The following is a 17623-nucleotide window of genomic DNA, read 5'->3' as shown; positions in this document are numbered from 1 at the left end:
GTCTTTAGTTGATTCACCTGAGAGCAGAGAGAAGACAAAGACAAGATGAGAGACCTGTTCTCTTATTAAGGTCAATGACTTCAAACTAACACTAACACTTTGAACATGAAGCTCCTTCATCATCTGATTTCTGCTGATTCTGAACTAAAGTCACTGATGTGGAGGAAAATGTGTTAATGATCAACACAGAATCCAGTTTTTCTGTATTAACATTTGTTTCATTCATAATCAACTGAATAAAGAGTTTCTATCAGTGATGATACATGAGGACGTTTCAAACTATCTTTACAGGACATCTTACAGTGTATTATGGTAGATGGTCTTTAACATACTAATGTAAGAAAAGGAGCAAATGTTGAAGTCATCATGGATTTAAAGTGTATTTTTGTTCAACCCATTTAAACCATTGTTAAGTTTCCTTCACCTGTGTGTTTGTTACAGTTTTCATTCATGAGCCTCAGAGTTTGAAAGTTTTTCACTTCAAAGTACAAAGAAGAACATTAAACTAATATAAGTTTATAGTAGTATAAGTCTTCTGTGGTTTTAAGCTGCTCTTCCAGAGTCTGAACTTCTTTCTCAGCTTCTTCTCTCCTCTCTTTCTCCTCATCAAACTTCTTCCTGGAAACTGTTGGCAACTTATCCTGAGACAGAGATTAGAAACCAGATGAGTTTCCTTTCAGTGAATGTGACTGAACATACAGTGTGATGAACACACCATAAACATATTGTATCATCTGATATTCAGCAATTCTTGTTTGTTTGTTCCAGTTGGAAACACTCAGCTCCTCCTGTGTTCAAACTCTGCAGTTCAATCCAAATCAAATTGACCTTTAACCAGATTACCCTCAATAAGATCACACTTCATTCTCAGTCACTGTCTCACTCCAGTGACTCGAAAGAAAACACTGGGATCTACATCTGCAAGTTGAGTCCCAGCAGCTGGGACTCAACAGTATGTTCAGTGTTGTTCAGAGCTGCACAGTTTGTGGAAGTTTGTCTTGTGGAGTTTACTTTGATGAACATGTAGTTTCTATTTCAAGAAACTAATAGCTTTATGATTTTTATTCTCTTACCAGAATTGAGGAGGACCTAGCTGGAGCAGCTTGACTTTTTTCCAACTGAGTAGAAAGAGAGAAATTAAGAGAATCATGAAATAATGCAATGCAATTTATTATCCATCTAAAATTGACCCCAATGGTTCATTGTGGAGTTTTATAATTGTGCTAATTACTTGTTTCTGTCACACAATGTTTAGTACATTACATACTGTGTATTCAGTAATATTGCTTCAAACATTTAAGCTAGAATAAAATGGTATTGATGACATGCATCAGGTCTGGATTTCTGAACAATAAACATTAAATCTAAATATTGCAGCTGTTATGTTCATGATGAATGTAACAGAGGATTTGATTTTTAGTTGATAAAGAGTGCAGTGGCTCATGTTGGTTTCAGTAAATCAGACTCTTCAAGTCCCAATTTGTGGTTGTTTGTTCTGTATTTTTAAGATTTGTACTGTCATAATATGTGTCTGCAGCATTTTTGGTCGTCTTCCTAATTCCTTTTGGTGTAATTTTTACCTCTCCTGAAAGAAATCTCCTCCTTCTGTACTTACATGTTTGGTTTTCATGTCTCGCTCAGTGTCATCAGCAGCTCTTTCTCCCTTTGTTCTTCAGTAAAAACTTATATTGGGCTTTCTGAGTGTTAGAGTGATTCTTCATTTCTTTATTATCTGTTGAAATTGTTAAATGTTAACAATGCTGCTTTAAAGTTAAAGCACAATAAATAAAGAATGACAAACATTTATTTGTAGAAAAAAATACTGATAAAAATAAATAAATAAATAGATACTTGACATCAGCAAAATGATGCAGACAGCCACACTAACATCAAAACCAGCTTTACTGTCAGAGGACGATGTATCCACACTCCTCCTCTCCAATCGCCCGACCACCTGCTCTCTGGATCCGATCCCCTCTACTCTTCTTCAAGCTATCGCACCAACACTAATACCAGCCATTACACAGATCATCAACACCTCTCTCACAACAGGCACCTTTCCCACCTCATTCAAGCAGGCCCAGATAAATCCACTGTTGAAGAAGCCTTCTCTGGATCCCTCCCTTGTGGAGAACTACAGACCGGTCTCTCTTCTTTCATTCCTGGCCAAGACTCTGGAACGTGCAGCCTTCAATCAACTCTCTGACTTTCTTTCCCGGAATAACCTCCTTGATGTCAATCAGTCTGGCTTCAAGAGTGGGCACTCCACAGAGACGGCACTTCTGACTGTTGTGGAATCCCTACGGGTGGCAAAAGCTGCAGGTAACTCTTCTGTCCTTATTCTATTAGATCTATCTGCAGCCTTGGACACTATAAACCATCAGATCCTTATGACTACACTCTCAGACCTGGGCATCTCTGGATCAGCTCTAGCCTGGCTTCGGTCATACTTGTCCGAACGAACCTTTAAGGTATCCTGGCAGGGGCGTGTCTCTGACTCTCATAACCTCTCCACCGGTGTACCGCAGGGCTCGGTCCTTGGTCCTCTTCTTTTTTCAATCTATACTTCTTCTCTAGGCTCTATCATCCATTCTCATGGCTTTTCTTATCACTGCTATGCAGATGACACACAGCTCTTCCTGTCTTTTCCGCCGGATGACTCAACTGTCTCATCTCGCATCTCTACCTGTCTCTCTGACATCTCTGCCTGGATGAGAAAAAGACACCTTCAACTCAACATACCCAAAACTGAACTTCTAGTCTTCCCTGCCAGACCTTCAACTCAACACAACATCAGCATTAACATTGGATCTGCGGTGATATCCCCTACTAAGTCAGCCAGAAACCTGGGGGTCATCATTGACGACCAGCTGACCTTCACAGATCACATCGCCACAGTCGCTAGGTCGTGTAGATTTGCCCTCCACAATATCAGAAAGATCAGACCCTATCTGACGGAGTACACGACCCAACACATTGTACAGGCGTTGATCTTATCTCGCCTGGATTACTGCAATGCACTACTGATGGGTTTACCGGCATCCACGACCAAACCCCTCCAGATGATCCAAAATGCGGCAGCACGCCTCATTTTTAATCAACCTAAAAGGTCTCATGTCACACCGCTCTTCAGATCTTTGCACTGGCTTCCTGTGGCTGCAAGGATCAGGTTCAAAGCTCTGTCCCTTGCCTACAGAGTGGTTAACTCCACAGCTCCATCTTATCTCAATTCAATCGTTCAGGTCTACATCCCCTCCCGTCCACTGCGCTCAACCACGGAACGTCGTCTGGTGGTACCAGCACCACACAGTCGACAACAAGGAAAACTGTTCAGCTCAGTGATCCCACGATGGTGGAATGAGCTGCCTATCTCTGCACGCTCAGCCACCTCACTTGCAATCTTTAAAAAACTGCTGAAAACAGAACTCTTCCGCATCTTCCTTTGCACTTAAAAAAAAAAAAAAAAAAAAAAAAAATTCTACCCTTTTATTCTCACATCTCTTGAAACAGAAAACACTTTTTCGATAGCACTTTGCTTTAATGTTGTTTCTTCTTGACTTAGATTTTGTTTGCTTGCCTTGTTCCTCACTTGTAAGTCGCTTTGGATAAAAGCGTCTGCTAAATGACTAAATGTAAATGGAAATGTTTGAGAAGAGAGGAGGAGGACTGGACCTTAAAGAAATCATCTGAAATGAGAAAACACACATTAAATTTCCCTTTAAAGTGAAAGTTTATTTAATACTAAAACTGTAATCTAATCACAATTTGTACCTGGAACATGTATCTGTGTCTCTCTGATCTGGTTGATGTTTCTCTGTTGGACTCTACAGGTGATGTTGTTGCTGTGTCTCTTCTCCATAGTCACTCTGCTGCTGACAGTATAGAGGTCATCAGGACCTCTGACTGTCTCTGTAGGTCCAGCAGAGAGGATCTTTCCCTCAGCGTCCAGCCACAACAGCTCAGGCTCTGGATACCAGCCTTTAGACTCACACTGTAAAACCACTCCACCCTTATCTCCATCAATACCTGTTAAACTAATAATAGGTGAAGCAGCAGCATCTGGTGCTGAGCAAAAGGTAAAACAAGAACATCAGTAAAAAAACAAAAAAAAAAACAAAAACATCAATACTTTACAATATTTTCAAACTTAAAAATGTGTGTAATACAATATCTTAAAATCCACCAACATAAATCTGCAAATCTCTAGAGCTGTATTAAGTATTTTGCCAATAAGAAGAAATGTTTTTAACCATGAAAAACACTGGTCATATTTTTTTAACTGTAAATAACTGGTAAAACGTCTAGAGACTGAGGCAACAGCTGGATAATCACAGTGACATTAGAGCATTAATAAAGCTATAACACTGACACTGATGTTAGACAGTTATTATAAAGTTCAGCTCCTAACATCAGTAACAGAAACTGTTGATACTAAAATACACACATACTAGAAACAGTTTGTCCACTTACCAACAACAAGTTCAACTAAAGTTTGTTTGCTGAGTTTAGGAATGAAGCATTTGTACGTTCCTTTATCAGACAATTTCACTTCAGAGAGTTTCAGTGAAATGTTTCCATGTTTCAGTTCATCAGTGAACAGTGATGTTCTTCCTGTGTACGATGGATGTTTTGTTCTAGCATACTCCTCACCAGAACGCCACGCATACACACTTACATAGCTCAGATCAGACCTCGACCACTCCAGAGTCATCATAACTGTATCCATCACAGGTTCAAGATGACATGGCAACGTGACGATGTCAACAACTCTCACCCCTATTGGTTGAGTTTGACCAATTAACTCAGGTTCACCTGTAAAGTAATACAGGTTTTTATTAATTCTTGTAGAATAAAGTTATGTTTTTTTAACTCTAAAACAGAATACATTAACATAAGATGTTCTTATGAGTCATAATGAGACAGTTTCTATGTGTCTTGGTCTCCAGTCTGGCTTCCTGTCCTGCCCATACATGCATTGATTGTCTCCTCCTGTTTTTGCCTAATCACTAATCAGCAGAAATCAATTGCATGTTTCTCTTTGTCCCTTTATAAGCAGGTCCGCAGCCCTCCAGACTCTACCCCTCTGACAGGACTTTGGACTTCAGACTGAGGTTTCGGACCTGTTGCCTTGCTCTTGTGATTCTGACCTGGATCATTATTCTCACTCTGATTTCTGGATCTTTCTTATATTCTGAACCTGGTTGAGGTCTCAAATGTTTAGTATGTGATTTAAGCACAGAGTTTTCATCCACCTGATGACACAGAGCTAAACATGATTTGACACTTTGTGATGACAGTAACTACTCAGAGAACAAATTAACTTGAAAACACTTTCTTGTCAGAAGTGTTTAGATAACTGAAATGTCTTTTTCTTTGAGTTATAAATAGAATAACAATGATAGTTTTGTAAATATCTTCTAATTGTGACATTTCAAGATATTGTATTTGTGTAAGTTACCTCTACAGGAGCGTAGGAGAAGATAGAAAACCAAAACTATGAGAGGTCTGAGTGGAGATCGAAGGAACAGAAGACAGGAGTTCTGGAAATAAAGCAGATGTATTTTTGGATTAGAATCGAGATAAACAAAATTGTCCACTGAAAAAAACAGGATTGGGCCACTCCATGGATTTGATAAGATAAGATAAGATACAAAACATTTATTCATCCCTCAGTGGGGAAATTTCAATGTTACAGCAGCAGAAAATATGCATTGCACGGCAACAATTTAAGAAAGTCTAAGAAAAATTACAGAAAAATAAAAATAATAGAATAAGAATAAAAAGATACACTCATCATACACACAGTAGCACCATGGTACAGTTGTATTGCACAGTTTATGTCTCGGACGTTATTCTGTAGCAGATTAACTTCTGTATTTAAGCTTATTTTCATGGCGTGTCACCCAGTGATTTCTGAGTTTCAGCCACTCTGACATTATCCTGTAGGATTCTCTTGTCCTGAATATTGTGCAGGTTTAATCCATAGCTACAGGAAGTGCTTGCTAAAAATGATTGCTGCTCAAGTGGTTCAACCAGTTAATAAAATAATACTTTCACTTGCATTTTCTATTGTCACTCTTTATGTTTAATAAAAACATTAGATATCATGACTATTAAAAATATAACTTTCTTTTTCCAGTTTTGTTCTGGCAAAAACTATTCAAATTAAAAATAAGTGCTTTCTAATGATATTATAATGCATCTGTTTTCTAATCTAAACAGAAAACCAGTTAATTCATCGTCAAAGTGACAGGTATGAACACTCTTTGCCATCTCACTTGAAACATTTGAAAGTTGTTCTTCCTCTACTAGTAACACCCACTTGTTCTCTACAACCAGAACACACTCACTGATTTATGCCATTCAAACCTCCCATTTCTGCGCAGTCAATTCAATTCAGAACTCCCTTGAAAAAAGATGAATTAAAATTCTTTGAGTGGATACACTGCTTTAAATTGCTGAGCTGATATTTTACTCAAAATTGACATTTGGCTATTTGGTATCCAGCTCTGTGTTAGTTTTCAACTGTATTTAACAGAAATTAACATAATTAACCTTAACCGGGTGGCAGATCTTATGTCTTAACTGTTTTGTTCAGATATTGTTTGTGCTTATAATACATAGTTTAAACTTTAATTTAGTATATTTTGTAATTTACATTAGACTCTTTGGTTTTCCTTCCTTGCACCTTTATCTTTTAAACAGCCGCCAGACTCCACGGCCTGCATACTGTATTGCCTCTTCTCTTTAGCATATTTAGCCTCTCACACGGGGTACACTGCCAAAGCTGTTCTCAAAAACCTTCTTCATTGTGTCTGACAACAGCTTTTTTCAGTTGTTAAAGAGCAGCAAGAAGCCACTGCTCACGATATCAACAGTATTAATAGTGTTAGAGATAACAGACAGAGTAGTGTCTAAATAATGCAGAGAGGACCAGTTCAGGTAAAGGATGATTTTTTTTTTCTAAAAATCCTGAACACAGATCTAAAAATTGTTAAATGTAAACGAAAAATGAAGAAAGATAGCTTTCTAAGATAAATAAAGAAAAATCAACGTCCTAGGGTTCTGAAAAAGCTAAATCCACCACTGTGAAAAGTGTAAAAAAGTTTTTGAATAGGAAATATTACCAAGAAATATTAAATAAATTGTCTGAGGAAATATGAATGACTTTCAAATATATATGTTGTGTTACTTCATGTTTTATCAAAAAGATAAAGAAAAACATTATTAAGAACAATATTGAAGTACAGTTGTATTTACTGACACACGTCACTCCAGTATAATTTTCCCTGCATAGTGTGAATCCTGTCTAAAATGATGAAATGTGTTTCTAAGATGGCTCAGAGCTCCTGTTGTTGTGGTTTTGTCAGTGAGAAGGAACTTCTCACTTTATTGTAGGACATTCACATACTGCAATGCAACTAACTGAATTGGGTTTTGTTGTCTTTTGTTTTGCTGTTTTCTCTTTATGTTCATTGGTTATTTGACATTTCACATCCATTTCAGAAGAGTACTGACTCGCGCCTTTAAATCAATGTCAATCCTTCTGCAAAGTGAGTGAATACAATTGTTATCAGCTACCACAAAACAAATCATTCAGTAGATTATGAAATAAAATTTATTTCACAAAACTTTAACTAGTAAACCATCTTTTATTATTTTCTTAAACTTACCCAGAGTTAAATATTAGAGATTCCAGACTAAGATGTTTCAAAGAAAAACAGATTTCTAGTAAAAAAGGAAACATTACAACAATTAAAGTAATGACATACAGATAAATTTAGGGAAACGGTAGCTCGGGTGGTGAAGCAATTGTCTACAAACCACATGGTTGGGGGTTCGACTCCTGGTTCCTCCTGACTACATGCTGAGGTGTCCATGGGCAAGATGCTGTCCAATGACTGTTTCTCCAAGGGGATTAATAAAGTATGTCATATTTATTATTAATAATACAAACTAGCCTATACAACACTGCATTAACCACGTTATACAACATATTTAACATATTCAACATGACAAAAAGAAATCAACATTATGATGTTGAATATTAATCTGCACTGATGAGATTCAGCTCATTTAGAGATTTTTTTGTGTCTACAAATGATCATGTTTGGTTTCTGCAGAGAAGATGTCAATTGTGTCTGATGTTCAGTCCACCACTTGTTACCAGATTTGTAGGATTATGGTACAGTTACCATTTTGCAGTTCACCATTAGTCTTGTATGCAGAAACTTTCTTCATGGTCATTTGTTGTTCAGGACTAATTGGTATTAGTTAGTGTAATATTAGTGCTGAGAATAAAGTACAGTTATTGTTTAGTTTTTACATAAATTCCACTGAGCTGAGAACAGAGTTCAAACATTGTTCTTCTGTTCATCAGGATGGCAATGAACTGGCTGTGTTTCCAGAGTGTCCTTTTTCATTGTGTTGTTGACTGTTGGATTCTGGGTTGACATCCTGTTGGAAATTATCATACATAAATTATTTACAGTCTTTTGACCTACAAGTGAGAGTCCTAAACGTTTACTATACTGTACATTACATTCAATAATTTTATCGAAAGTCCCTTACAAGTAAGGTACAAGGTAAGCTAAATATATACAGCAAACTGTATGCTTAACAATTTGTTGGAGACCAACAAGGATGTTTTGGGGCGATTTTGAAATATGTGAATTGTACCTGTGATGTAAAATGAGAAGATGGAAATATTTAGCTGATAAGTTACACCTATGTGTTTAGTTAGTGTAGGAAATAATTAATTTCAGAATTGGTGGTAAACTGTCTAAACAAGTTTCTCTGGTTTGTATTAAAATACAGCAATTAAAAACAGCAACAGTCCTGCTGACTTTTTACTGTGAATGTGCTTCACACATGTAGTTTATTTTATGTTGTAATAATGTTATGTTATAATAACCCTAATAAGATAGTCTGTCCTGTGACCTTTATAAGTAAATCAGCACAAACAAATTTGCCATTTGAAGTCAACATACTGAACTTTAGGACTGACTCCTTAACTACTTAATTAGATTCTGACTGCTTTACAGTCTGGATTTTAATATGCAGGACCCTGTGCTATTTAAATAGAAAAATAATAACTGTGGACAAATGATTTTAGCACTAGACAACACAAACCTAAACAAAGACTTGTCACTTTTTTGAACAAGAAAATACAAATGAACAGATGAATCATTTTACTGATCTTCTAAATACAATACTAATAATAAAATAATCACTTAGCCTAAGTGTTAGTCTTACTGCTGTGAAATAAATAATGAAATAATGTAAAGTCAAATATGGAGTGGTTCCAAGTACATAGAAAACTTTACTGTACTGTGCTGATGTAGTACTCATACAGTATTCATCTACTCACACTGAGGGTATCCCAACTGGGTTTGTTGCTTGTTGGTTGACTGTGTTTGGATCAGCCACAGAGACTGAGCTTTGGCCGGTCTGGCTGATGTCATTCAGCTCCTGAGGCTCCACCTGCAGACACCACACACTATTTGCTTTTGTTATAGACTAATCAGACCCAGTTTCTGTCCTTTTACTGTGACTGGCCACTTAGGACTTCTGGAATATAACCAGTGTGTTCATATCAGAAATCTTGGTGTCAGTTTAGAATTTTGAGAAACTAGTAAACTCTTTAGTAAAAGATTGTATTCATTTGATCAATATTTTTACATTGATGTATTTCCTCTCTTTGAATGATTTCCTCAAGCTCCCCATTAAAAACAGGACTGAATTCAAGGTTTTCTTATTTGTTTTTAAGGTTTTACATAGAATCAACATAGAATCAGTCTCAAGTGTCTAAACTAAAATAAATACTTCAAAGTAAGCATTTTAGTAGATTTTGAAAAACAAGGACAAGTATTCGTCTCATCAAAAATCAATGTTTTCCTTAGGAGCTAAAAAAATAATCAATAAACAAATTATGTGGGTGAAAAGATGAACCTCTGTGTTCTTCTTCTCCAACTCAGTCATCAAGGTCCCAGTGTCCTTCATCTTATTCTGTTCCTCAGCTGGGAGCTACATGTACACAAGGGAGGTAAGAAGAAGGTAAGAAAATGAAAAAGAGAGACTCACGTTGTTTTATCTAAAAAGATTTACACAAACACAAATTTTGATTTCTCAGTTCTGATTGGTAGTGAAACAGTGGAACTGCTGCAATGATGCTATTTTATTTGATGAAAAGTAAATTCCAGGAACACACGTGATGTTTTTTTTTTTTTGTTTTGTTTTTTGTTTTTTCAGAAGAAGATGCTGAATGGCAGGTTGGAGTTACAGAAGCTGACTATTCAGATAACAGTCTATGTATGTATCTGTGGACGGATAATGAAAAGTAACTACAATAGAGGTACTACAATATGTGCAGACTGTAGAATAAAGAATTGAGTTGTTTCCCATCTTTTTTCTGTGTCCCTTCAATAACAGTCCCTTTTATAGTGTCTTGTTTTACTGTACTGCTTAGTTGCACAAATAGAACAAACAGCTAAACTGAAAGTTTAGTTTAAATACATTGGAGATGATTTAATTAACCTTTTTGCAAATTTCATCCAGCTGTTTCATCAATGTCTTCACTTTCTCCATCCTTTTGTCATCAGGCTGGAGCTTCTCTTTCAACTGGGAGAAAAACAAATTGAATACAGACAATACATTTTATCAAGTAGACACACTATAATTTGCTTTGATTATTTACATTTAACCCGAACCAGTATATTTCCACAAACGTACCTGATGCTGCATTTAGTCCATATAGTTTGAAACATAATTTGAAGATATAAACACCGGAGAAATAATAGATTTATTTGTTCTTCGTTTGCCATTAACAATTGAGGTACGTTTCTGTAATGTTCTTTCAAGGTCTCGTTTGCTTTGGTTTCATTAATAAATCAGTCTTGAAGGTAGAAGACAGAAAATATCTAGGCAGAAAAAATTAACCTCTATGATTGTCTTCCCCAGCTGCTTAATCTCAACATCCTTCTTGCTCTTCTTCTCATTCTGGAGCTGTGTTGAAGAAAAAAATAATAATTTTCAATAGATGTAGACACAGTATTTAGTCTCATTTTATCGAAGTGACTTACAAATGAGGTACAAAGCAGAAAAGGCCAATTTAAGGGTACATGTTGATTATTTATTATATATATAATCAACAAAAATATTAGAAACATGCTGTTTGTAGCTGTTTCTCCCTCCATTTATAAGCATGTCTGTTTATCTCCTACATTGCCAGATAGTCTCATTTGTCTCATTGAGAGACCAACTATCCAGCTATTACTTTAAGACTGCCTACCTGTGACGAAACTGTAAACTCTGCGTGATTTTCCCTCTCGGACCTGAACTCCCTTTGTCCTGCTTCTGTCTGGACCTCCGGTACTGTGAGTGTTTCTCCTCCTGATCTATTCCCTTCCTCGCCTTCTTCCTCTTCTCTGAACTGAACCTGTTCCTGCTTCCATTGCCCTCCTCATTACCATGCTCTGTCTTTGTGTTGGCTCTCCCTGTGCATGACCTCGGACTATATTTATCATCCTGTTTTTGGATTGTGGATTTTGTAATCAGCAGGATCTGTGTTACAAGTTGGGCTATGCCACTTTGTGCTGCTGCCAGAACTATCCTTGCTTCCCCAGAACCTCCAGATAGCAGCCACATACCCCAGTTCACACCATCTACCACTCCATATGCTCTCCAACTCTTCGGCCATCTTGACCGTGACATCAAGTCCACCTCTCTCTGGCATCTACCACTTCAAGTTCACCAACACTACACCACCTCGGGCTTTTGGATTCCCTCCGCAGTTCTATTACTCTCTGTTCTATCACCTGCCATTGACCAATGTCCTCACCTTCCTGCTGGTGCCCGACAGAGACTGTTTACACTACCACTTGTATGTTTATTGTGATTCATTTAAATCCATTCTAGCCTCTTTGTGGTCTCTGGCAATGGAGTCTGAGCCTCCTGATGTCTTCTTTGTGTAACAGTGACACGTTTGATAAACTGTTGTTTTGTTTAAATTTTCTCTCGACTATTGTATCTTGTTCTCATAAACTCACCATTTCATGCAGAAGATAAAAAGGAAATGACTGCTCAGATAATTATTTAAAGTGAAATGAGGAACCTCTGTGATTTTGATCTCCAGCTGTTTCTTCAAGGCCTCGACTTCCTTCTTCCTCTTTTCCTCAGCATTAACCAAATCTTCAAACTGGAGGTAGGAGAGATGAAGAAAGACAATACAGTAAAGTACTGAGCTAGTTTCCTCACAGTCTCATCTCTCACCTTTCAATAACAACTAGCTTCTTCAGTCTGACTTGATACGTACTGAAACATTTTGATCTAAATAGCACAAAGTCCAGATGACTCAACTTCACCTGGATGACTGAGAAAATGTCCCCTAATAACAGTAAGTCAACAATATGACATCTTGTTTCATGGTACCTACAACTATCCAGGCACTACAATAAAACAAACAGCTAAAATGCAGATTTGGTTTAATTAAGATGTAGACAAAATTATTTGAGTTAAAAAAATTAACCTTTTTCTCAATGTCTTCCAGCTGTTTCTTAAAGGGTTCCACTTTGTCCTTCATCTTCTTCTCCTCAGTCTGGAGCTTCTCTTTCAACTGAGAGGTAGAAAAGATGAAGAGAAGTTAAATCAGAGTTTATTCTGAGTTCACTGATATAAGAAACTCAGGTGATCAGTTGATTTTTATCTGTGTTTATGGCTTAAGTCACTAATTTACTGACTTACAATAATAATAATTATTATTATCAAGCCCAGTCTCACACGTGGAAGACAAAATGACTATAACTGATTTGGGTAAAAAATAAACCTCTGTGATCTGCTCCAGTTTAATCTTCAAGGTATCAGCTTCCTTTTTGTTTTGCTTCTTACTCTGGGGGAAAGAAGAGAAAAAAAAAATACTTTTCAGAAACATTAATATAGGACTTTTTTTTACTTGTCTAGTATTGCACTTCCTCAGTTAAATTATATATTTTATAATACACCTCAAGTTACTACTATTAAATATGACTTAATATCAGAGAAAGCCAACCCTGGTCCTCTCCTGCCACTGCTTTACTTACTTTCCAGATATCTCTGCTCTAATCACTGTTGACCAGCAGGTTTTATCAAAGACTGAAAAAATGATGTAACAACGTTTATTCTTTTTAGTCTGAATTCTCATTACTGATTGGTTCTAAGTTTAGGTTAAATTTAATCGTAATTGTTCGTGAGATTTGTTTCATTAAATGTTGATTCCAGGATCGCACTTCATGTTTTTTTTAAAGACAGAAGAAACAGTTAAGTTACAGAAGCAGCTTTGTCATGTCATGACTTCTACTCTCTTCGCTCTCTTCGTCTTTTTAATTAAACGTACAAAGTTCTCTGCAGGGCCATTCTGAATCTCAATAATGACTGTCTCGGTACACATAAGCTGTGCTCAATGTTCTACAAAATAATTATAAATTTAGCAGAAACATAACAAGAATTTATACTGTAAATATATTAAAATGGATGAAGCCAGGGACCAAACATCTGGTAACAATTGCAATTATGTTTCTGTTCTGATTTTATTCAGAACAGAAACTAAATCAACACATAACATACTTATTATCAGATTAGTGACACAAATTGTATTTCTAGTTTTAGGTTTTAGTATATTTCAATAAGTACGGGGTATTTTCTGTTTATACTTTGGAACAAAGGTCTGGATAGTGCATTTTAATAAATATAGTGAATCTCAAACTGACTCTTGGACACCTGCCATTCCCTTCACCAGTAAACACTGATCTTTGATCAGATTATTTTCCTTTTGTTTTCTCAAATTACAGAGTAACTAAAATATGAGCAGACAGTAGAATAATACATTGATCATCATCTACCATCTGTATCACTTCAATAGTAACAGTAAGTCTGGTTAGTGTAGTGGTAACATCACCGCCTCCCATGTGGGAGACTGGGATTCAAATCCCAGCTATGGCTACCTCCAGTAGGGGTCCTTAGGCAAGACCTCCTCACGCTGCCCTGCCTACCCTTGTAACTTGTAATGACTTGTAAGTTGCTTTGGATAAAAGCGTCTGCTAAATGACTGTAATGTAAAGTCTTCCATGTTACCATGTTTGTGCTGTCCAGGTACAACAAATAAACAGCTGAACAGTATGTTTGAGTGAAAACATGAACCTTTTTCTTCAATTCCTCCATTTTGTCCTCAATGTCCTTCCTCTTCTTCTCCTCAGCTTCAACCTGATCTTTTAACTGGGAGGTAGAAATAATAAAGAGACAAAACATTTCATCAAGGAGATGTTCACACAGTGTTTAGTCTGTCTGACTTCTCATTTCAATTTGTCTATTTATGTGTTTTCAGTAGCAATAAAAAACTGATCAGTGTTGTGTCACATTGACACTGAGAGAAACTCAGTCTGAACCTCTGAATTGTTTGATCTGACAAAAACCAGCAGAACTGATACGTTTGTTTTTATCTGTGTTCCGGTGAAACCAGAGATCAATCCTAAACACAAATATTTGTTTTAATCATTCAGATTGAAAACAAACCACTATCTAAAGTCAATCAAAGTGATGTTCATTTGATAATATTTTGACAGCAGTTCTGTTTATTATGAAACATATGTACTTTAATTTCATGCTGACTGAAATATAATTATGAGAAAATTAATACTTTTTTCTTCTTCGATTAATAGTGACACTTGTGTCCACTACCTGTTATCCTCTATGTCTAGTTACTCTGTAAAGTGCCTTGAGATAACTTCTGTTGTGAATTGGTGATACAAATAAAACTGAATGGTATTGAATTGAATCGTTTTGAAGCTTGTCCTTTTTTCCTACAACAAGAAATTTGTCTTTGCAGTAAATCAATGAAAGAACATGAACCTCTTTAATCTTAAACTCCAGCTCCTTTTCCAGCTGCTGTCTTTGATCCTCACTCCTCTGCTCTTGATTATCAGTCATCAGTGGATTCACCTGAGAGCAGAGAGAAGACAAAGAGAAGATGAGAGACCTGTTCTCTTATTAAGGTCGATGACTTCAAACTAACACTAACACTTTGAACATGAAGCTCCTTCATCATTTGATTAATGCTGATTTTTAAATTCTTTGAAATTTTTAAAATGCTTAGAATCTTCAACAAACCACAGAACCATGTGAAAGAAATCTAAAAAAAACAAGCATAAAAAAATGGGAAAGTTTATAAAACTTCAGCCATGACTATGACTGTTGTACAAGGTTTTAGATGACTTATAGATAATACATTTATATACATGTAAAAATACTGTATAAATGTAGAGTAGACAACAAAAATGAAGATTTAAAGGAGGAACAAGAAACAAAGACACAAGTAAATGAATGTGGAGAAAAAAAAAATTACAAATATTAACCTGCTCGTTTGTGATCTGAACTTCTTTCTCAGTTTCTGCTCTCCCCGGCTTGTCACCCTTTAACTTCAACTTGATAGCTGTCAGTAAGTTACCCTGAGACAGAGATTAGAAACCAGATGAATTTCCTTTCAGTGAATGTGACTGAACATACAGTGTGATGAACACACCACAAACATATTGTATCATGTGATTTGTAGCATTTCTTGTTTGTTGGTTCCAGTTGGAAACACTCAGCTCCTCCTGTGTTCAAACTCTGCAGTTCAATCCAAATCAAACTGACCTTTAACCAGATTACCCTCAATAAGATCACACTTCATTCTCAGTCACTGTCCCACTGCAGTGACTCTAAAGAAAACACTGGGATCTACATCTGGAAGTTGAGTCCCAGCAGCTGGACTTCTTTCTTGTTACTTCAACATGTTTCACCACTCATCCAAGTAGTTTGTGAGTCTGAGGAAAGTTGGTAGGATTCCACTAATGTTGGTTGATGAAACCCGACTGATAAGATTCAGCTTCCAGGTAACCTCACCTGGAGGACTGAGAATCTACATCTACATTGTGTCTAGAAGTGCTGAGCATCACGGATAACAGCTCACATCCTCTCCACAGCCTACTTGTCAAACAGTGGAGCAGTTTTAGTCAGAGACTTCTCCAGCTCCGCTGTGACAAGGAAATGTACAAGAAGTCATTTGTGCCAACAGCCATCAGCCTGTACAATGATTCCCTGACAGAGAGTCAGTGTCCATGCTGATGGTTTAACAATGTGTAACTAAGTCACTTTACATTCAAGTCCTACAGTGTGTTTTGTTGTTATTACTGTCTATTCTCTGTGTTATTCTTGTACTGTGTTTTGTATATTGTTGTGTAGATTATGTTACTTAACGTTCAAATGTTTTTCTGTGTAATGGCTGCTGCAACACCAAAATTTCCCCTTGGGGATCAATAAAAGTATCTATCTATCTATCTATCTATCTATCTATCTATCTATCTATCTATCTATCTATCTATCTATCTTACAGTCTGTTCAGTGTTGTTCAGAACTGCACAATTTGTGGAAGTTTGTCATGAGGAATTTACTTTGATGAACATCTACTTTTTATTTCAGGGAACTACTGAGTTAATTAATTTAATTTTAACACACTCTCATTTTAACAAACAATATATGTGATATTGTTTCATTTTCAATCTAATTTTCAATGAGATTATTAACTTCTGATTTAGTATGTCAATTTGTAGTTGAAAGGAAAATATTTCCACTGTTCATGTGGTTTGTGTTTGTTATAGGTCTGGTACTATCATACAGTAAATTAGGTCTTTAACATTAAAACCAAAGACAAACCTCTTGTTTTTTGGTCTCCAGCTCCTTTTCCTGCTGCTGTCTCTGATCCTCACTCCTCTGTTTCTCCTCTTTGTGCTTCTGAACTTCAGTCTTTAGTTGATTCACCTGAGTGCAGAGAGAAGACAAAGACAAGATGAGAGACCTGTTCTCTTATTAAGGTCAATGACTTCAAACTAACATTCAAGTCACTGATGTGGAGGAAAATGTGTTAATGACCAGAATCCAGTTTGTCTGTATTAACATTTGTTTCATTAACAATCAACTCAGAGTACAGAGAATAGCATTAAACTAAATAGTAAAAGTTCAAAAGAAACAAAGAAAGATGTTACTTATATATTAATTTCATCAGATGTTTTAAATCTATTTCCACTATGTTCAGTCTATGATAATTTTATATGTTCTGTATCTTCTGACCTGTTTTATTCTAAAACATCTGAATCAGAAAAGCACAAACTTTTGTCACTGCCATAATTTTTATCCATTACTGTATCTGTTGAGGTTTTAGAGGACAGATAATTATACATGTAATTTACCACTCAACCAAACATGAAAACAATACAGATATGAAGGGACACTGAAAACAAAGAAGAGGGTGTCTGCAGGATAATTAATGTGAAAAATAAATATTTAAATATGAACCTGCTCTTTTGTGTTTTTCAGCTCCTCATTCAGAGTCTGAACTTCTTTCTCAGCTTCTTCTCTCTTCTTCTTCTCCTCATCAAACTTCTGTCTGGAAACTGTCAGTAATTTACCCTGAGACAGAGATTAGAAACCAGATTAGTTTCCTTTCAGTGAATGTGACTGAACATACAGTGTGATGAACGCGCCACGACTCATCCAAGTAGTTTGTTAAGTCTGAGGAAAGTTGGTTGATTCCACTAATGTTGGTTGATGAAACCCG

The 17623-nt window shown here is 36.4% G+C and overlaps 2 protein-coding genes and 1 long non-coding RNA gene across 3 annotated transcripts in view; all 3 read right to left on the bottom strand.

The window, feature by feature from the left end:
• LOC113168332 (trichohyalin-like) overlaps nt 1-17623 on the bottom strand; it is a 287283-nt gene that overhangs the window by 28131 nt on the left and 241529 nt on the right. The gene's annotated exons all lie outside the window — the stretch shown is intronic.
• LOC113168585 lies at nt 3928-5543 on the bottom strand. The gene is made up of 3 exons (XR_004463442.1): nt 5459-5543; nt 4471-4812; nt 3928-4065 (listed from the first exon to the last, which is right to left on the bottom strand). It is a non-coding gene; the product is annotated as an uncharacterized LOC113168585 (long non-coding RNA).
• LOC113168494 (interaptin-like) overlaps nt 7466-17623 on the bottom strand; it is a 59261-nt gene continuing 49103 nt past the window's right edge. The window contains exons 15-26 of the mRNA XM_033326582.1: nt 16723-16827; nt 15384-15476; nt 14881-14970; nt 14173-14247; nt 12824-12886; nt 12527-12613; nt 12113-12196; nt 10939-11004; nt 10537-10620; nt 9952-10026; nt 9371-9483; nt 7466-8457 (exon numbers count right to left, since the gene is read on the bottom strand). Of these exons, the coding sequence (XP_033182473.1) occupies nt 8355-8457; nt 9371-9483; nt 9952-10026; nt 10537-10620; nt 10939-11004; nt 12113-12196; nt 12527-12613; nt 12824-12886; nt 14173-14247; nt 14881-14970; nt 15384-15476; nt 16723-16827 (1038 nt within the window). The 3' untranslated portion in view covers nt 7466-8354. The remainder of the gene's footprint in view (nt 8458-9370; nt 9484-9951; nt 10027-10536; nt 10621-10938; nt 11005-12112; nt 12197-12526; nt 12614-12823; nt 12887-14172; nt 14248-14880; nt 14971-15383; nt 15477-16722; nt 16828-17623) is intronic.

This window comes from Anabas testudineus, chromosome 18, assembly GCF_900324465.2.
Source record: "Anabas testudineus chromosome 18, fAnaTes1.2, whole genome shotgun sequence".
Classification (NCBI taxonomy): domain Eukaryota; kingdom Metazoa; phylum Chordata; class Actinopteri; order Anabantiformes; family Anabantidae; genus Anabas; species Anabas testudineus.
This window is presented reverse-complemented; position numbering and strand designations above follow the sequence as displayed.